Source organism: Harmonia axyridis, chromosome 4 (assembly GCF_914767665.1).
Source record: "Harmonia axyridis chromosome 4, icHarAxyr1.1, whole genome shotgun sequence".
Taxonomy (NCBI): Eukaryota; Metazoa; Arthropoda; class Insecta; order Coleoptera; family Coccinellidae; genus Harmonia; species Harmonia axyridis.
The window spans coordinates 661,107-680,610 of record NC_059504.1 but is presented as its reverse complement, the minus strand read 5'-3'; the positions used below and the strand labels follow the sequence as shown (position 1 = coordinate 680,610).

Genomic DNA, 19,504 nt, shown 5'->3' with positions numbered 1-19,504 from the left:
CTAGGTTCGACCACTAGGCTGGTACCAGTGGTACCCGAATTGTATGCCTACCCAAAATACGGTCTAGTGTTTGCTTGCTATTTAGTGCATGTGAAGAGGATTCTTTTTTCGGGTGTGGTTTGAAAGTTGTCTTTCATTCCTGCGTATAATCTCTGCGATGGTAATCGTGGCCACTTGTTGATATTGTTGCTTCGAGGATCAAATAGGTATTTCGATATTTTTCAGTAGTTCCATTTGTCTAATCGAAGATCATTATTCTCTACTAAAGTACTAACTACTGTTTTATAAAAACTTTAGTCATTATACAATGCTAGCACGTCGAAAAAGTACCGAGAATTGGCCAATGGAACAAACAAAATTTATTATTAATTCATATTTATTTGTTTTTTCAAAATAGGTCATTCCGATGTAATATCTACACCTAGGTCCACCAATGAATATTCCAATACTCTTTTTTATTCAATATTTAGATAAAAAAATCAATGAGAAAAGTACTGACTTGAACTTACAAGCTTTTGAGCGCTTATGCACCAATTTCACCTTTGAACAACGCAGAACTCTATATATGTGTTAATGTGGTCTCCAAGGGTGCCTCTGGCGCATGAATGACGAGCACTCTGACTTCACGTTAGTACTTTTCTCATTTTTATCGATATTCTTCTCGAATTTGCTATGCTTCTGATGACGCTATGAACATGAAATTTCGCATGAGGCCCTAAATTGTCATTCTACATCCAAATACCAATTTTCATATCGATGGATTCGATGGAATCTGTGGTTTTGAAATTATCAGGAAAACAATATTTCGGACGGCCACATTTACAAAACCCCTAGTCGGATGTTGTCCTTTCACGATTTGAACCACATCATTCGAGATCCAAACATTCCCTAATAATTTCGACTATTCAGGGCATTTTTGTTGAATGTTATCGTGAATTTGAGGACAGATTCGTCATCAGCAAGTTGAACCTAATCGTTGGAGACCATTCCTGACTTACCTAAATTCAAAATTTACAAGAATTGTGACAGAAATGACAAAGGGACTGGTTCGGGGAAAAAGCGCTCAAAAATGAGAAAAATACTGACGTAGAGACAGTGGAGTTCGTCAGTGAGCTTCGAGTTCAAGTATTCACGGAATTTTAGCAGGATATTTTTCAATCAAGTCATCTAAACACAAATCTGAAGTCAAGAAAACATAAAATACAGTGATAAATCAATACAATTTCAATTATTAACTGGAACCATTTTTTTAGGAAACGAAAAAGCGTTAAAAAAATTATAAATCCATGTTTTAAAGGTTCCGCATTTTCCTTTTACGATATAAATCTATATAGTGTGATCCTAATCTTAAATTGGAGGAACAAATGAAAATGAGGGATTCCCTGGATAGTTTTTCACAGATTCCTTAGATCATTCCAAGAAAAAAGTGTAGTTATATAACTATAATATGTCATTTATATTCCAATTTGAAGTTTTCATCATGTGAAATGCTAATTTTGAATGCAAATCTACAGGTTGATATTTTTTTCTGGAATAGTGCCAACTTCCCCCCTCCAGAACTATTTTTTTTTAATGAACTGGTTCTTAAGCAAAATGTAAAAAGAAACTTCAGTCCTACAATACACTTTTAGGTTTCATGTAGTTTTGTCGTATCTGCTACCGATTTCGAGAAAAAAAAATCAAATGATTTTCCAGAATAGGAGTTCAATTTTTTTTTATTTCTCAAAATCTATTGGAATTCTCTGAGATTTTGTGTGTATATGAAAAAATTCAGATAGTTAATTTGACGAATTTACCTAATCGAAATATTGGGTCCCATAATGATTTTGTTTCAAGACGACATTGTTGTCGATTGCTCCACAAACGCAGTCACTGAAAATCAAAATATACAACAAAAAAAACCTGTCAAAGCTTCCGAAGCCGTATCATGACCCCAATATTCTCTGGTACCCTATTAGTGGCTCCACTCTTTATTGTTATACAATATTTGCTTACACTGTCCCTTACCTGTCTCAGTTGTAACGGTGTGTGGTCCCTCCCTTGATTCTAATGAAATCTACATATTTACCTGTCACAGGAAACTAAAAAAAAAGACGGTCCGGTCCAATAAAAATCATTTCACTTTCGATGAGTAGACTGCAAGGGGTAGGTACCGGAAGAAATACCCAAATACAGGGTATTCATAAATGGGGATACCTTGCATAATTTTTACAAAAAAAAATCCAATAAACATTGATCCACAACCGCTTTGTTTTCGGTATACAGGGTGTTTCTTGTAGTACTAGTTTGTTGTGATGATTATACGAATCTTCATGGATCATTGCAACAGATCAAATAAACAAGCATAAAAAATATTTTATGATTTATTCATCACTAGATTTTTATGATTATTTGGATTCTCCAGAAGATTTCAAGAAAATTTTAAAGTTTATTCTCAAAATGGTTGCAGATACGACAAAACTATAAGAAATCAAAAAGTATATCACTACAAGCGATGGCTCCTGAGCTGGAGCTTCTTTTGGACATAAGCTACGCACTTGAAACCTCACTATGTTCTAGATCAGAACTAGACACAAGATACGAATTTAAAACCTCATCATTTTTTAGATCAGAGCTCGATCTTCAAAAAACGTTATTATTTGAGGAGTCTGTGATAAATATTTAGGGAGATATAACGATTCTTTTATAGAGATCCAATTTTTACTATTCTTTTTTCATATCGGAATATTATGCATGAATTTTTCAATTAAACGTTTCTTCATGGGAATTTTCTACCATTTTATTGATTGATTCGATTACGTAGATCACGAAAACTCTTGCATTTGAGTGGTTAGCCTTTCATTTCATGAATTAAAGATAATAATCTAAAATTTTCCAAAAAAAAATTGATAATTTTTTCGAGGCTACCACTTCTTCTGGACATAAACTACGCACTTGAAACCTTTTCATTTGAGGGGTCTGTGACAAATATTTAGTACTTAGATATACGATTTTTGAATTGAGATTCAATTTTTACTGATTTTTCAGAAATTTCGATTTCAAATTTTCTCAAATTGTGAGGTTTACACCAAATCGGTTAGCGGTGTTAGAATAGACATCCCTAATTCACATCACAGAGCATTTTTTGAAGAATTGAAGTGCTGCATCGAAATCAGCAAAACGAAAATTGTTCACATTATTCAGTTTTTTTGAGAAACTGCAAAAAAAGTTATAATTGGCATCTAACTGCACATAAACAAAATTATATGCTAAATTGCGTTCGATTAGATTTCTTTTCATTCTAAAATACGTTTTATGGCTTCGTATTTTCGAGAATATTTTGTCCTATTTTTTTATTTATCGGTGACAATGAAATAGGTGAATTTTATTTGGTGAAATGAAAATATCTCTCTGAAAAAAAAACTGGTGAGTAGATAAAGACAATAAATGACATCGGCATGGTTTTATTAGACTCTGGGCCTAATGTTGCCCGCGTGAAGGAGTTGAGAACAGGTATCTGCAGCAATAACGTTTAATATCTTTATTGGTCTAAGAGCGGCATCTTTGATATGGTGAAGAAGTGTACACCGACTACTTTTATAGAAGTCAAGACGTGGGCATGCAGACGAACACGATTCAATAAAAGTTACCCAATTTTTTTCTTCTTGTTCTGTTTGGTTATTACTGAAAACAGCCTTGAGATTCAGATTTGAATATTTTCAACGTTAGCTTACATCCAAAACTTTTTTAGAAAAACAATGATATTCGATTATTCCGTCGAGAAATTTAATTGATCATTGACAAACCTGCTTGAATGAATTTTTTTTAATGGCTTAGTCAAGAGAGATTGATGAGAGTTTCTTCGGATAATTTTAAGAAAAAAGTACTATAGTTTATAAACATGGTCCAGCAAACGCTTTGTTTTCGAGATACAGTGTTTCATGTAGTCCTATTTTTTTGAGATGATTATACTAGTTTATTGAATATTTATTAATCTTTACTACAGATTAGGTTGATAAGTACCAAAACTATTAATTAATTTATTCATCACAGTTTATTAACTGGATCTTTATAATGATTAGGATTTTCCTGAGGATTACTAGAGAATTGTTTGAAATTTTTTTCTCGAAACCGGTGGCATATACATGAAGACTATAAGAAATCAAAAATTGTAGCACTGAACCGAAATTTCTTTTAATATTTTTCTAAACTACCAGTTGTCAACCAAAAAGTGTTCTGAAAAAAAGAAGCGAGAACTGTTCCATAAAAAAATATCACCCCGTAGATTTTAATTCCAAATTAGCATATCACATGACAATAAAACTCTAAATTAGAATATCTATGTCAAATTTATGTTGAATATCTTTTAAAAGGAAGGTGGTATGAGAAAAAACTTGGAAATAAATCAAATTTTAAAACAATTTTAAAACATTTCGAAAACAAAGCGTTTTCGGTGTTTATAGGACTTTTTTCTTAAAATTATCTGAAGAATCTGTCATTTTCTTTTTAACAATTTAGAAACAGCCTGTAAATACTGACGCGAAATTTGTATCTCCTGCATTTAGTTGTTTTGCAATTCTACCAAAGATAAATTCTCTCCAATAGTCAAATATGTATTTGATTATTAAAACAAGTTATATAATTTCTATGTTTTTAAATATTTCAAGTTCATCTATAGACTCTGAAGGTTCTACAAATGGAACAGATTATTTTTGAGGGTTACTGTACAAGAAAGGGTTACACATTTCGGTAAAAAAGGAGAAAACATTGGTATTTTTTACCGTTATGCAAATGTCTAAAATTACAGGTATTATTTCAATTCCTCAATAGTTAAGTCCTGCTTTTAGATTCCAAATGAATCATTTTCATGATCGAAATTGTGGGTAAAGACTGATCATTTTCATACAATGTATTGCAAAGGTGGAGAATTACTTATTTTTGGTAGAATTGGTAAAAAAATATGAAGATGAACTTGAAATACTTGAAATATAAGTTTGAAATCAGGCGGTTACACAATATAAACCCCAAATTCTTATCATCATATTTTTGGTAAAAATACATAGAAATTATAAAATTTCTTTTGACTAAGATCAACTACCAAGTGGTAACAGATGGATCAGCTCAATATTTGAAAAGTCCCATTGATTTTATTCCAACAAAACTTCGAATGGATTTGAAAGAAAAAATATGAGTTCAAAAATGATCGTTTATTCAAGAAATAAATATATTATATAGTCAACATTTATACAAGTTATAAATCACACATTCACATAAATCCATTTTATACGTAGACAAATATAAGAATGCAATCCTCGCTACTAATAACTAATTCAAGAATTGCATTCGAAAATTAAACAGATAAAGTGAGGTGTTTCATTATATGACATTTCCATAGTTATAAATTATAAATATTTGGCTATCTTCATAACTCCATAGAACACAGTCAATTGCAAAAGAGGCTCATAGTCGATAAATGGAAGAAATATTTATTGGTTACCAAGCAAATATATCAGGATCACTTCCAGTACACAATTCTATATTTCCAGGCACATCTTGTTTCGGTTTAAGACTTGAGGCTCCTAGAACAAATTCGAAAATTTCTATCAAATACATTATAGACTGATAGTATCTTTGAAAAATTGAGAAAAATTTCCATACATATGGGTTAACAAGTTAATTTTTGAGGTGCTATGGAGTTCTTCATGGTGGTATTATGTGGACCATAATATTCTCGAAAATTACAGGAAAATGATTATTTCTGTGAGGGCCAATTAATTTTTGTTGAAGCTTCAATATTGCCAAGAAGAATTGTAACATTTTACATATGTTCATGGCTTATCATTTTGAATATGGAAACTTTTGTTCGAAATTTTAATATCTTAGAGTCTACCCGTCGGATTTCAAAGAGGTTTCTAAGAATTCAGCTATATAACTTTTTCACAAGAAAAAATATTCAAATTTTCCCGAAATGAAACATAGATTTTGAAGAAGAGTCGAAGAAATACCATAAGCCGCAAGAACAAGCATCTTTAACTCAAAAAAAAAATTGGTAATTTCCACGAGAAAAAGATAAATTTAATCTGAAATAGATGAATTTATATGCAGAGAGTTCTTCTATGATATGGTGCAGATATACAGGATGTTCCACCATTGACGCGATTTTTTTTCGACAAAGTATCATTAGGGCTACATCCTCAAGTTGTTTGTAAATGCACAGGGTGTCCCAAAAAAAGTAAAATATAAAACTAACCTAATATTGGTATCCACCATTTCCGTTGCCTCTGCCGTTTCCGTTACCGTTGCCTCTGCCGTTTCCGTTACCGTTGCCGTTACCACCGGGGTATCCACCGTTTCCGTTTCCGTTGCCGTTGGCCTCAGCTGCTGCATTTTCTTCCAGGGATTTGAGGATCTCTGGTGGGATTGGTGGTGGGGTTGGGAGATGGTCTCCCTTGGGAACAAAACCATTCTCATCAGCGGTATACTCAAGTTTGATCTCTGTACCGTCGGGTGCTGTGTAAGAGAAGGAACCGACTGCTGATTGGATGCCTTCTTCACCGCCTGGTTTCAATTCACCTTCTTCCTGGGCTTTGATGCCGTTGCTCGTCTCGTAACTGAATTATAAAAGAGAAATTGTTTTATTAGAGCTTCATTAAAAGCCTTTTTCTATGAACTAACAAGTGTACGAAGTCTTTTGATTAAAATATGCTGTTTTTTAGAGGTTGCAAGACACCAACGACCAATACAACTTTTTATTTTGGGTCTGTTTCTTTCTCATCCGTAGTATCAACTTTTTATTCTTTACACAAATTTCTGGATGTTGCTGTAATCAGTTTTTGTTCAGCATACAAGTGTAACTGGAAATTTCAAGATTAGAGTTTTCCTTTTGAATTTATCAATCATATAAAATGTTAAATAAGCTTGTAAACAAAAATTGTAACGAACATTACTCTGATCTAAGAGCGGTAAGACAATTGTTTATTGAAAGACACGTTTGGTGACCGCCTAATTTCACGTTTTGGACCTGTGAATTGGCCTCCAAGATCTTGTGATTTAACACCGCTAGACTACTTTCTGTGGTGCTATGTAAAGTCATTGGTCTATGCGGATAAGCCACAAACCCTTGACCATTTGGAAGACAACATTCGCCGTGTTATTGCCGATACATGGCCACAAATGTTGGAAAAATTAATCTAAAATTGGACGTCCAGATTGGACTACATCCGAGCCAGCCGTGGCGGTCATATGCCAGAAATCATATTTAAAATGTAATGCTACAAGATTATCTTGCGGATGAATAAAATTCATGTCAATCGAATAATCCATCGTTGTTTTATTGCAATTTAAAGTTCTATAGCTCTAAAAAAAACACCCTTTACAAAAGTGAAATTTTTGATTACTCGATTTTCTTCAGTAAAAGATGAAACCTCTTATTGGAAACCCCTTTATATGCGATTTTTTGTAGGTGTTGAAAGTTAAACATTGAAAAGAAATGAATTCAAAAACTTGAATCAAAAGAAGCGAAAGAAACATTACTAGAATATCTCGTAACACTTATCAATTGAGTGTGTTCATTAATACCTGTATTTATAACTTCCATCTCCATTATTTTCGTATTCCTGAGATATTATCGTGGCTGAAGCATCATCCGATGCTGCACCATTTCTTCCACCTCCATTTCTTCCTCCTCCATTGCCTCCTGTGGAGTAAAACGGTTAAAAAAACGAGAATTTCTAATGACATAAGGTATCTGAGATACAAGTTCATTTTTGCCAAAAAACGAAAAGAAACTTAGACTAAGCAGATACAATGACTATTATGATTTTATTCAAATAAACAGGCAAGTGGGTATCTGGGCCCATAACCTGTGGTCAACTTCAAGATATCGTAAGTCTATAGACTTTGAATATACAGTAAAAAACTTTTATTGTGATGATTTGATCGATCGAATCATTTCTGTATTCGTTCATTGACTTATATATTTTTTTTTCTGATAACTGTCGCCAACAATTGGTTATGTTGCAAACAAATTCGGAATTTGAAAATACTTAATTCATCTCACGAACAAAAATTCCCCTAGGTGCATCCCACAAAGTTGCTCAAACCCATTGTTTATCGAGTCTATAAAATTGAATGAATCAGATATGTCATCTCTGATGAAATGAAGACTACTCGATCCTATATTTGGTAACGATCTGGATTCCTGGGCTGAATGAATGCAAGTCACCTATCACGAATGTTGAAGAAGCTGCGGATCCGTTTGAATTATGTTATTGTATCGGTTGAAATATGTTGTTAACACTCGACTAATCTGGTCACTGCATCATTTCCATGCGATCGAAGAGCACAAAATTGCACAAGTTCCAATGCCAGTAGGTTAATAGAGAAAAATATAGAGCACGAAGAAAGAAGGACCCTGACTTGTGCATTTGCAATGCAAACACGTCAGTCGGTAAGAATTATATGGATCGAAATGAATGAGAATAATGGAGATCTTCTTGGTAATGTCTCCATACAGGGTGTTAGGGAAATAGATGGCAAAGATTTTAATGAGTGATTGTTTTTTGGGAGATGTTGTGAATCCATGTGTGATGTTAAGTTTTCAAGATGCAAAACCAAAGAAAACGACTGATTTTTTGCAATTTTTTGCATGGAGGATAAAAGAAAGTCTAGTATCAAAAAAGAGTTCATTGCAAGAAGACGAAGCATTAATTTTTTGAAAATTTGTAAATTCCGATAAAAAGATCGTTCTTATTCGAAATAGAGAAATTTATTGCAGAATATTCTTCCACGGTATCGAAAAAGGAGGAATCGATCGTTTTATATGCTTTTTTGTTTCCTACAGAAAATTCTTCGAAAAAAATACATGAATGACATTGTGTTGGAAGAATCATTCTATTTTTTTATGGCATGTCACAGGGCAGGAAGTTTTGACTTCAATTTTGTGTTCAGAAGACCGAATTAAGCATATTGAATTCATTTTCACAAATCTAGGGATTTTTCACCAAATTTCGTACATATTTTTGTAATGTTTCGATTCTTTTCAGTTTATAATTTCGAGGGTAGTTTAATTTTTTTCCAATTCAAATGCTCCTAAAGTGTTCTCTATTGGTATTAAGAAGCCAAAGGTGCAGAAGAATTTTGAATTTTCAAGATGAATTAAAAACATTGAAATTTTTGGCGAATAATGATCAAAGTCCATACCTGGTCCTCCCCCTGGTCTATATGGGGGTGGTATTCCATTGCCTCCACCAGCACCTGCAGCACCATTTGGTGGTAGGTACGTATTTTCTAATCTAGCAGCGGAACATGATGCTACCAGAGCTAGTGCGAACCACTGCAACAAAAACAATAGTGTGTTGAGTATCAAGAACGGAAAATACATTCAAATGATCAAAGTTATTGTTTAAGATATCTATATCACTGAAAAATCGTTGAACAAAAACATTATTAAAGTGAAATTTTCCATTTAGTCTGATAGTTGTGATTGAACATGCAATGACCCAAACATTTTTAGTTATTACACTTAAGAGGAACTGATTTTTCCAGAATTACCAACAGATTTGAGAGAATTTCACATAAAGAATGTTTCATGTGTGAGTTACGATTATCTGATGAAAATTGAAAATTTCAACTTCATATTTTGAACATTAAAGAAAATATCAACATAAGGTTTTCAATTACTTTCGTTTCTCGAAAAAAAAGGCAAAGAGGCACCCTAACCGCTGTGTTTTCAGAGATCCCATCATTAAACATCGAATCTCAATGTTTGATGGGTTTTTTCTAATAAACAAATCGAAATTTCCGCCGACAAGTAATTTAGACGTCGGTAAAATGACTTACCGACGCTTTGGCCAAGCAACCGGTAACCAAGACCTACCGTCTTGGTAAAAAATACCGTATCGTACAAAATATAAATGATGTTTTTCGAATATCTCACCAATTTCATTGTTGCTTCCTGTTTGTTTGAAATGGCTGAATAACCAGAAAGGTATCGAACTGCACTGATATCACAATTGACTTGGGGTTCTTTTATATTGAATCAATGACAATCCCACTACAGAAAATCGATCTGTATGACAGTAAAACGAGATCATCTTCAATAAAAATACTTGAGATGAGACGATCTAATGTGAATGAGCCTGAAAAGGTAAGAGTATATAGAGAAAGGATTCACTTTACGGTAATGCACCTGATGCAACAATTACACCTTCAAAACGACAACACAGATTTGAGAAATGCACATCTAAGTTTATCAGCGCAATAAGGCCGAAGTTCAAAGTGCAAATATTTTTGTGTCCTGTTGAGACCAATCCTGGAAGAGCTTATAAAAGTCTTAAATGCATGCTTGGAAGGTTCATATTTTCCTTTTGATACAAGCACCCAATCATAGAAGAAGAACCTTCTGCATTCAAAGTTCTCCAGTTCAGATGAAATCGAACTTTTTAGTGGTCAAATTTAGAAATTATTTTTTAAATATTTCTTGCCATAAACTCGACACAGAACTAACATTCCGTGCTTCTTGTATATTCTTGAATCTTGGCATTTCTTCGATCTTACCTGCAAGTAACCGAAAATTTTCTAAAAAAATATATCCCTTCTCTGAAAGATATTCTTTGGTTACAGGGTGATAGGAACGAAAAAGTTTAAATTTTTGCTTCAGTATACTTAATATAGTCTTCTGAACATAAATCTGAAGTCATGGACTGTGACAAGTTATGAAAATGTGAATTTACGTGATACTTTTATCACAATATAATTCATCACTCTTTTCGAACAATTTTTTTCAAGAAACGAAAAAACTAAGAGAAATAATGGAAGAATGTCTGGAAAGTTCGATTTTTCCCATTTAAATACATGTCTTTATACAGGGTGAGTCAATAGTGTTCCATAACACTTGAAAATTTTTGGATAGGCGTATGTTTCAAATTTTGACGGAATCGACAGTACTCAGCGCATTAGCCTAAATTATCTATACAGTCTGGTCCGAAAGTGGTGAACCACGATACCACCCTGTTTTTCAAATAAGAATGCCCAATTTTTATATTATCTCATGATCCCCATGAAATTCTGTTTTCGAAAAGTATCCCACTTGTCATCATTCATCTGTCTGTAGTACTTTTTGATGAAGATCAATTTTTTCGATAAATTTTTCGATAAAAAAACTTTCCAAGGCTTCTCCCAATTTATAGTTCACTCTACAGGTGCTCCGAAAGACACTGCAAATTTCAAAAAATGACCTTTAAAAAATGTCAATAAGTCCATTTATTCAAATGGTGTGCCCTGTTCTAGTGATTATAGTCTTCTTTTTTTGTTGGGACATGTTGTGCCTAATATATACAGTTATACGAAGGCTCAAATAAGATTACCCAACTCTAATACACCTACTAATAATATCAATCAAAGATAAGTCAAATTAAATATTCAGAAAAATTCATTTTGATAAAATATGTCCACGTCAACATACAGAAACATAGTTTGAATTCTCTTGAGGAGTTCGAAATGATTGCATATTTTCTGCTGTAAAAGTATCATCATTATTTATCGCTCATATAATCTGCTTATTTGTATGCAAACTTTTCAAATCAAACTGCACTTCATTTCAATCATATTGAATTTTCATTAAAGAAGTTTGCAAACATTTTAGCAGATCTTATGAGCGATAAATATTAATGAGACTTTTTCAGCTTTTCTGTTTGTTGGGATGGTCTCCATTTCATTTTGTCAAAATGAATGTTTCTAAATATTTTGATGATTTCTTTGATTCGGCATATCTTCAGTTGATATTATTCTCCAGGAGAATAAATTTGATTCTAATGAAGAAGTGATTGCCAAAGTTGAAGCCTATTTCTAAAGCAAAGAGGAATCTTTCTAAAGAAAAGATGTGGTAAATTTAAAGGAGCTTTGTAGTACCTACTTCTTGTATTACACTTGAAGGTGGCTATGTTATCGAATCTTTATTCGTTTTTTCTTAATTCTTTGACTTTTCAAAGAATTAAGAAAAAATGTGTTTTTACTGGTTAGGCCTGAGAGTTGATTGAAGTTTTAAGAAAAGTAGGTGTTGAAATGATCTAGATATCCAAAGAAAACTTCATGTAGGTAATGTTTCAAAAAGTAGCTTATCTTGCATTCTTCTCTACTTACAATTATCTTTTACTGCCTACATATCGACAGTAAATCTGAATTGCATAAGTTTGGATTTAATTGTTTTTTTTTCGAACGATTTCATAGCTTTATCATTAGAAGTAATAAACCAAAAAAAGAATCCCAAATAAAGATGATTTTATGCACAAAACCAGCCACCTTCGTCTGCCTTGCGTAATCTTTGATGACCATTCAATCAATTAAGCTTGGACGATGTGTTCCAAATACGATCATCAGTGACAAGAATGATGTTCAATTTATGTAATGGTAAAATTCCTTAATCAAACTAGAATAACTGAGCTTCGGTTTCACCGCCATTTGAAGAGATGTCGCAGACCATCATGCCATCATAGATGTGGCCTTGACTTTGTCACCTTGGCCTTCTTTAACTTTGGGTCAAGGCATGAGTCATTTTCCAAAAAAAAATTAACAAGACATGATGTGAATATGTAGAGTAAAATTCGTCTGATCGAACTGAAATTTAGGAATCATTTGTGAAAAAGTGAAACGAATGTTCATATTAAACTTCGTGGAAACTGTGGAATCATTGGGAGTTTAAACATTTTTTTTGATAAAATTTCTATATTTCAAAATTTATGCATCATATTTTTTTCTGTGTATATGAGTTTTTCCTTAATAAAATGTGAAACATCTAAAATAACACAAAATATATCCAAATTCGATTGGTCAATTTTTCGAAAAAGCCAAGACTTTATTTACCTTGGATACATTTTCAAAAAAAAAAAATTAACCTGAATTTTTGATAGAAGAACCATTTGAACACGCCGATTATATCTGTGCAATTAATTTGCTTCTAAAACGTCTCAATTCCGAGATATTTTGAACTTTGTAAGAGGAATTTTCGCTTTGCCCTCTGGTGACCAATTTCTGAGGCTTGTAAAATAGGTATTCATGCCCCAGAACTGAGACATTCCAGTTGAGTGTAAACTGTGCTTTTGCGGTATAGAAAAATTTTTCTGGTAAGAATCGATGCCGAATTCGGAATCTACGATCTCGAATCTACCTAAAACTATCATAAAATGTTCGAATTTGATCGGTCAATTTTTTCGGAAAAACCAAGACTATAACCTTGGATATTTTTTCGCCAAAAAAAGTTTTTGTTTCAGATCGACTTCAAAATTTGATGTTATGAAGAATTTTTCATGCTGAATTCGCATTTGCAATCAGTTCCTCCCTAGAAGCACCCAAAATTAAGTTATTTCGATTTTTGTGGAAAGAATTTTGGCAAAAATGTTTTTCTTCGAATCACCTTCAGAATTTGATATCCTGAAGAATTTTTCATGCTGATTTTGAACCTGTTGCTTGTTTCTTCTTAGCTAACCCAAAAACTGGGATATTCTGATAAAAATTCCAAAAATTCAATTCAGTAAAGAATTTGCTCGCTAGCCATCTATACACAATTTATTGAACTTGAATTTGGAATAGCCAACTAAGTGTAGAATCCTGTAATATTGACGGCACTGCCAAAGCTCGGTTTGAGCTACTAATCTTAGATGTCACTATATAATCGAATCCAATTCATAGACATGATCGAATTAAAATATGTATGATTACAAATTGCCAATTGTTCCGTTTCATCTTTAGAATATAGATTATTAATATTTTAAGTAGGATGTCCAAAAACCAAACACATCTATAATAGTTCTAAGGTTTCATCATAGATCTAATTAGAGGTCTATGAGTTTTTTTATGATTATCTATGATTAAAGATCTGTCAGGATTTTTAATCGAAGTGACAAATTGGCAGATTAAATTATTTAAATATTTTGATCAAGCAAATTTTTCGTTTCTCATCTCAACATTTTCATTCATTTACATTTTGATTTAACGTAATTCACAAAATCACTTGTATACTATAATATAATAGGAGTATATCATCAATCGACGTTAATTATTTGATCAAATTAAATCTGAACTTTGAAATTTAGACCCAAAACTATGGCAGATATTTTAGTAATGGAATGGATGGAAGAATTCGAAGCCTTAACTGAAAGTGAAATTCATACATATTCAACAGAGCAAGAACACAATCATGAAATAATGATAGCATTATTTGATGTCCTTTCAGAACCAACCAAATATAAATTAGATAATGTAAATTTTCATTAGGATACTTTGAGAACAAATTTATGTAGTTTTTTCTTTTAGATGTTGGATGGAATATGTCGGCAATTGTTAGACTTCTATCGGTCTGGAGAAAAACAATTAAAAAGATTCACCCTGCAATATATTCCAATGTTAGTTTTTCTTCATTTGAATGACAAAAGTTTATCTTCTGTACAAACACTTTTGGTGAGCCTGTATAATTTAGAGGTGAGAAAAATTATCTGCATTTCAGAAATCGTCTTTGTTCCATTGAAATTATAAAAAACAACCAGTTTCCTTCCTATTTAAGGGCAAATTGTTATTGAAATTCTTGTTTTTTCAGATCATTGATGCGAAAGGTCTACCTAAAACATTATTTTTCCGACTGCCAAGTATAGCTCAATCTAGTATTTACCATGACGCTACAAATTTGGAGCCTTCTTTTATAGCTGAGAACTCGTTGAGGAGATGGGAGGATTGCAATAACAAGTTAGTTAGCTGGGGGCCATTGCCCCAAGTGGAATGTTTAAATGCTCAGAACAGACGTAGAGTTTTAACTGCACTTATTTTTCTCTACAACCAGTATCTGTCAAATGCTCTTACACAGGGTATAGAGTATACCTGCAAAGGAATCTCAAGGTAAGAAGGCAAATTTATACTATCATTTATACTGATCAGAAAGTAACGAGATGGTGGTAAACTCCCTATTCGTTTTATGGGTCAGGTTCTCATTGACAACAACAAATTTCAAATAAAAAAAAAGAGCAAAGCTCAAATCAATACTTTTATCTACCGAACTGAAGGTTTGAACATTTTTTCAGACTGGTCACTCAGGGATTTCAAGCGAACAAATCAAGTAGAAATTCGCTAAATAGCGATACGGATAGTACAACGGGGCAGTCCGTCCTTCCCAACCGTAGAATTCCGGTGACCAATCAGTTTTTGGTGGAGTTGCTGAATATTGTTTATAATGCGATGGAACGAGGTATCAGTGGCGGGGTGAAAGCCCTTAATGACATAACGCAAAGGGCAGCCTACGAAGCATACCCAGGTATACAAGGATAATTAATTCTAATGAATTTGGATTACGAAACTATCAAATGAACTTTTTTTCAACAAAAATACATTTGATACTCACATAAGTGACACTTATGCTCAAAGTATAAAATTTTCGAAATCTATTTGCTTGATAATGAAAACTAATTTTTTCCCAGATGTACTGTTAGCAGCCAATTCTGTGAAAAACCTTCTTCAGTATTCTCCAACAATCAATGCTGTAACACCCCGTGTTTCTCATAGTCAAAGTGTATCAAAATCGATGATAACAAATGCATCGTTCAGAACAAAGAAATTACCAGGTAATTTATTATCTCTCTTTATATTAAGTATAATTTTTTATTTATTTTACATCAAATGAATTCTATAATGAGAATTTAAAGTGTAGAATCAAAAATTACCATCAAATCTAATTTTCACTGTAATTAGTCATCTTCAAGAAAATACATGATATTTAACAAATATCATTCCAAAATAAAAATATCAAAAAAAAAGAAAGAGTTAAAAATCTGTTTTGAAAAATATTTCATATAAACTCTGAGAAAAACAATATATTCTTTTCTCTAGCGAACTGTGGATTAGTGTAAGTAAGAAAGTAAACGGCTGAATATCGTATTTAAATTTCAGACGATAAGAATGATTCGTCACAGTGAAACCTAACTACGAATAATGAAAAAAGATGAAGAAAATGTAAAATGAAATTGCCTCAAGAAATTGATGAGAAAAAGTTTTGAATAAATGGTTATTACTAACTTAAAATAGCTTGAAATCTGACAATAATGATTTGTTATGATACTATCTCAACAATAAAGACTAATTTGCGCCTTTCTAAATGAAATTGTCTCTAAATTTAAATGAAAATTCAGTGAATTCGAGGAAAGAATGTATAATATTTGTATAGAAGACTCATTCTAACACTCGTTCATTCAAAAACCAGAGACTTCGTGGCTTGTGAAAGAATATATAAATGCCTTAAGCACTATTTTAGGTGTGATTTGACTGGCACATCTAATATTGATTCCATCAATTTCAAATATTTCTGTTTTGCTTCTATGAAAACAATAATTTCAGATGACATCCCCATACAAGACGATCATCATCAAGATCCTCTAGATTCGATAACAGAAGAACAAGAAGAGACTGAAAAGTCTAAATCTAAGGGCTCCGTTAGTGCTTTGAAAGGTCATTTACCGAAACTGCCGGGGCTCAGTAAAAAGCATAAAGAGAAGAACAAGCCGGCCGAAGTAGAAATGACTGCGGCTAGTGGTGATATGTCTGAATTCACTTCAAATACAGAATTTAACAATACGGTGCATGTAAGTGCAGTTTGACACTTAAGGTAGAAACATTTTTTTTGTGATATTACTCATTTCTCAGTCATAAATGTTGAGTATATAATGATGATCAATTATCTTAGATTAGATAACTTTATTTGGTGTTGTTTCATTTTTATAAGAATCGATGAAAGTTTATTGTATGTTGTTAAAAAATGTATTGAAATTATGACTAATTTTATTCTTTAATTTGATTTCACAATCAACCAACTCATGCAACATTTGCCTCAAATTCAAATCAAAAAGATTAGGTTTCGAAATCACATATTTAATAAAAGTATTGTTACGTGAATTCCATTTAGTCTAATTTTAAATGAACTGATTTTATTTGCTCTTTTAGAGATTAATTTCTACTTTGAACTAAAATCACACTTATGTCTTTTCAAATTAATTTTTTTTATTTTGAGATTCGATTCATGATTTGCAGCAATATTTCTCTCAATTCAAATGTAAAAACTCTTTATGCCCTTGGATATTTTCATGCACAACAGAATCACATAACTTAAACTCTTGTAGTTTTAAATTTTAATGAGATAAGATAACATTTTTGCAGCATAATCACACATGTGACACTTATGTTCCTGAAAATTGAGATGTACATAATTTCTATGAAATTTAAATTCCGATTTCATATTTGTAGCAAAATTACTGACATGTATGTCATTTTAAATTCGAATGTATGTTTCTGAATACTTTTGAAGTGTATATTTCCAACTTGAATTGAACACACCTAAAGCACATGTATATTGTTGCAAATTCAAATATAAATAATCTATATGTTTTTTCAGATGAGATTTTTATGCGCACCAGAATCACATAACTTAAACTCTTGTAGTTTTAAATTTTAATGAGATAGGATAACATTTTTGCAGCATACTCACACATGTGACACTTATGTTCCTGAAAATTGAGATGTAGATCATTTCCATGAAATTTAAGTTCCGATTTCATATTTGTAGCAAAATTACGGACATGTATGTCATTTTAAATTTGAATGTATTGTTTCTGAATACTTTTGAAGTGTATATTTCCAACTTGAATTGAACACACCTAAAGCACATGTATATTGTTGCAAATTCAAATATAAATGATCTATATGGTTGTTACAATGAGATTCTTGATGCGCAGCAAAATCACATGAGTGACACTTATGTTGTTGAAAATTGAAATGTACATAATTTCTATGAAGTCAAATTGCAATTTTATATTTGTAGCATAATTGCTGACATGTATATTGTTTAAAATCTGAATGTATTGTTTCTGAATACTTTTGGAGTGTATATTTCCAATTTTAATTGAAAACACCTAAAACACATGTATATTGTTTCAAATTTAAATATATATTATCTATATGGTTTTTCAGATGAGATTTTTCATGCCCAGCAGAATTACATAACTTGAACTTGATTTAGTTTTAAATTGAAATGAGATAAGATAACCTAATACAAAATGAAGAAAACACACTGGATATATGAATTATATTTATTCAGCTATTCTTCACCATGAAAGGAACTATTATCGATTAACCCTTATGGAGCAATTGGAGATTCTGAAAAGAAAAGATGACACTAACCTTATAAATGATATAAAAGAGTTTCCATTGTACAATATTTTCAAAACATTCATTTAAAACGACAACAGAAAAAGAAGAATGTTATTTTTATGTTTGTGTATGTTTCTATACGTTTCAGACTTGACACATGCCTATGTTATTTATACGTGCGTCAGATAAAGAATATATAACCTGATTTAATACACTTCACATCTTTGACTAGGAAAAACTTAGATTTATTGAATAGGAATCCTTGTATGTTTGTTATACTTTTTGTGTTTTGTAGCTTCTTGCTGTGTTTAATGACAGTAAGATTTTGTTTTGTATATATATCTTTCCTTTTAAACATGAGTGTCATTTCAGGACAGCCTGATGATGGTTTAAGTTTTAGCCGAAATCGATAGCTGAATAAATATAATTCATATATCCAGTGTGTTTTCTTCATTTTGTATTAGATTATATGTACACGCTGATGGAGAAATACATCAATTTTTTCAGAGATAAGATAACATTTTTGCAGCCTACTCACATAAGTGACACTTATGTTGTTGAAAATTGAAATGTATAAATTTCTATGAAGTTCAAGTTGTGATTTCATATTTGTAGCAAAATTACTGATATGTATGTTGTTTTAAATTGGAATATATTGTTTCTGAATACTTTTGGAATGTATATTTGCAATTTGAATTGAACACACACCTAAAACACATGTTGGTTCAAATTTAAATATATTGAATCTAAATGTTTTTTTTAGATGAAATTTTGCATGCTCAGCGAAACAGCATGACTCCTACTCTTGTAGTTTAGAAGTTAAATCAACAGAAGCTATATGCCGCTTTTGCAGTTTTTTGTAGCTTACTCACATAAGTGACACTAATGCTTAAAATTTAAATATTCGTTATCTATATGCTGTTTGAGATTAAACTCTATGCAGCGAATTCATAGAAATGATATTTGTACTGTCTCTAATTTATCTCTCGGAAAAATTTTTGGCCTGAAAATTTGATAAAAAAAAGTATTCGACCACTGGGAACACAACTCTGCAATCAGTTTGGCTCTGGAAAGTGTCAATTTTGAGATATTTCGAGTTTTGTGGGAACATTTCAAGGGGGTTTGGTCTGCCCCCTGGTGGCATGAATCTGAGGCTTGTAAAATTAATATGCTTGCCCCACAACCTAAGTTGTGGGGCAGCAATCGAGTTGCCACCTATCCGCATCTTACTGAACTAATTATTCTCGTGACCAAAAAGGTACAGAATCCTGTGTTGAGCTACCCTCTCCAAAACCTGGTTAAAGCTACTTTTCATGGATGTCACCATGGAGTCCCAGAAAAAAAT

General features: G+C 32.1%; 2 protein-coding genes across 3 annotated transcripts; one reads left to right on the top strand and one right to left on the bottom strand.

Annotated features, from left to right (window-relative positions):
* Nucleotides 1-68: 68 nt before the first annotated feature.
* On the top strand, nucleotides 69-17,978 carry LOC123679350 (hyccin). 2 transcript variants are annotated; one of them, XM_045616917.1, is made up of 6 exons: nucleotides 69-206; nucleotides 14,290-14,454; nucleotides 14,570-14,865; nucleotides 15,048-15,277; nucleotides 15,441-15,584; nucleotides 16,354-17,978. In XM_045616917.1, exons 2-6 carry the CDS (start codon nucleotides 14,290-14,292, stop codon nucleotides 16,611-16,613), a joined length of 1,095 nt encoding a protein of 364 aa, XP_045472873.1. In that variant the 5' UTR covers nucleotides 69-206; the 3' UTR covers nucleotides 16,614-17,978. The 2 variants fall into 2 exon arrangements, with proteins under 2 accessions (XP_045472873.1, XP_045472872.1); XM_045616916.1 differs by lacking the exon at nucleotides 69-206 and adding an exon at nucleotides 13,863-14,235.
* Nucleotides 5,172-10,068, bottom strand: LOC123679352 (pupal cuticle protein 20-like). The gene is made up of 5 exons (XM_045616920.1): nucleotides 9,917-10,068; nucleotides 9,181-9,313; nucleotides 7,558-7,675; nucleotides 6,230-6,590; nucleotides 5,172-5,558 (listed from the first exon to the last, which is right to left on the bottom strand). The coding sequence occupies exons 1-4, from the start codon at nucleotides 9,923-9,925 to the stop codon at nucleotides 6,230-6,232; spliced, it is 621 nt and encodes a 206-aa protein (XP_045472876.1). The 5' UTR covers nucleotides 9,926-10,068; the 3' UTR covers nucleotides 5,172-5,558.
* Nucleotides 17,979-19,504: the final 1,526 nt, after the last annotated feature.

What these genes read in the sequence shown, in the direction of transcription:
- LOC123679352 (XM_045616920.1), bottom strand. An exon ending in TAGACCAGGGGGAGGACCAG is followed by an intron (nt 7,676 to 9,180) that starts GTATGGACTTTG and finishes TTTACTCCACAG; the next exon opens with GAGGCAATGGAGGAGGAAGA. An exon ending in GATGGAAGTTATAAATACAG is followed by an intron (nt 6,591 to 7,557) that starts GTATTAATGAAC and finishes TTTATAATTCAG; the next exon opens with TTACGAGACGAGCAACGGCA.
- LOC123679350 (XM_045616916.1), top strand. Translation starts at nt 14,080, where the DNA reads ATGGCAGATATTTTAGTAATGGAATGGATGGAAGAATTCGAAGCCTTA. An exon ending in TGAGCCTGTATAATTTAGAG is followed by an intron (nt 14,455 to 14,569) that starts GTGAGAAAAATT and finishes TTGTTTTTTCAG; the next exon opens with ATCATTGATGCGAAAGGTCT. An exon ending in ACCTGCAAAGGAATCTCAAG is followed by an intron (nt 14,866 to 15,047) that starts GTAAGAAGGCAA and finishes ACATTTTTTCAG; the next exon opens with ACTGGTCACTCAGGGATTTC.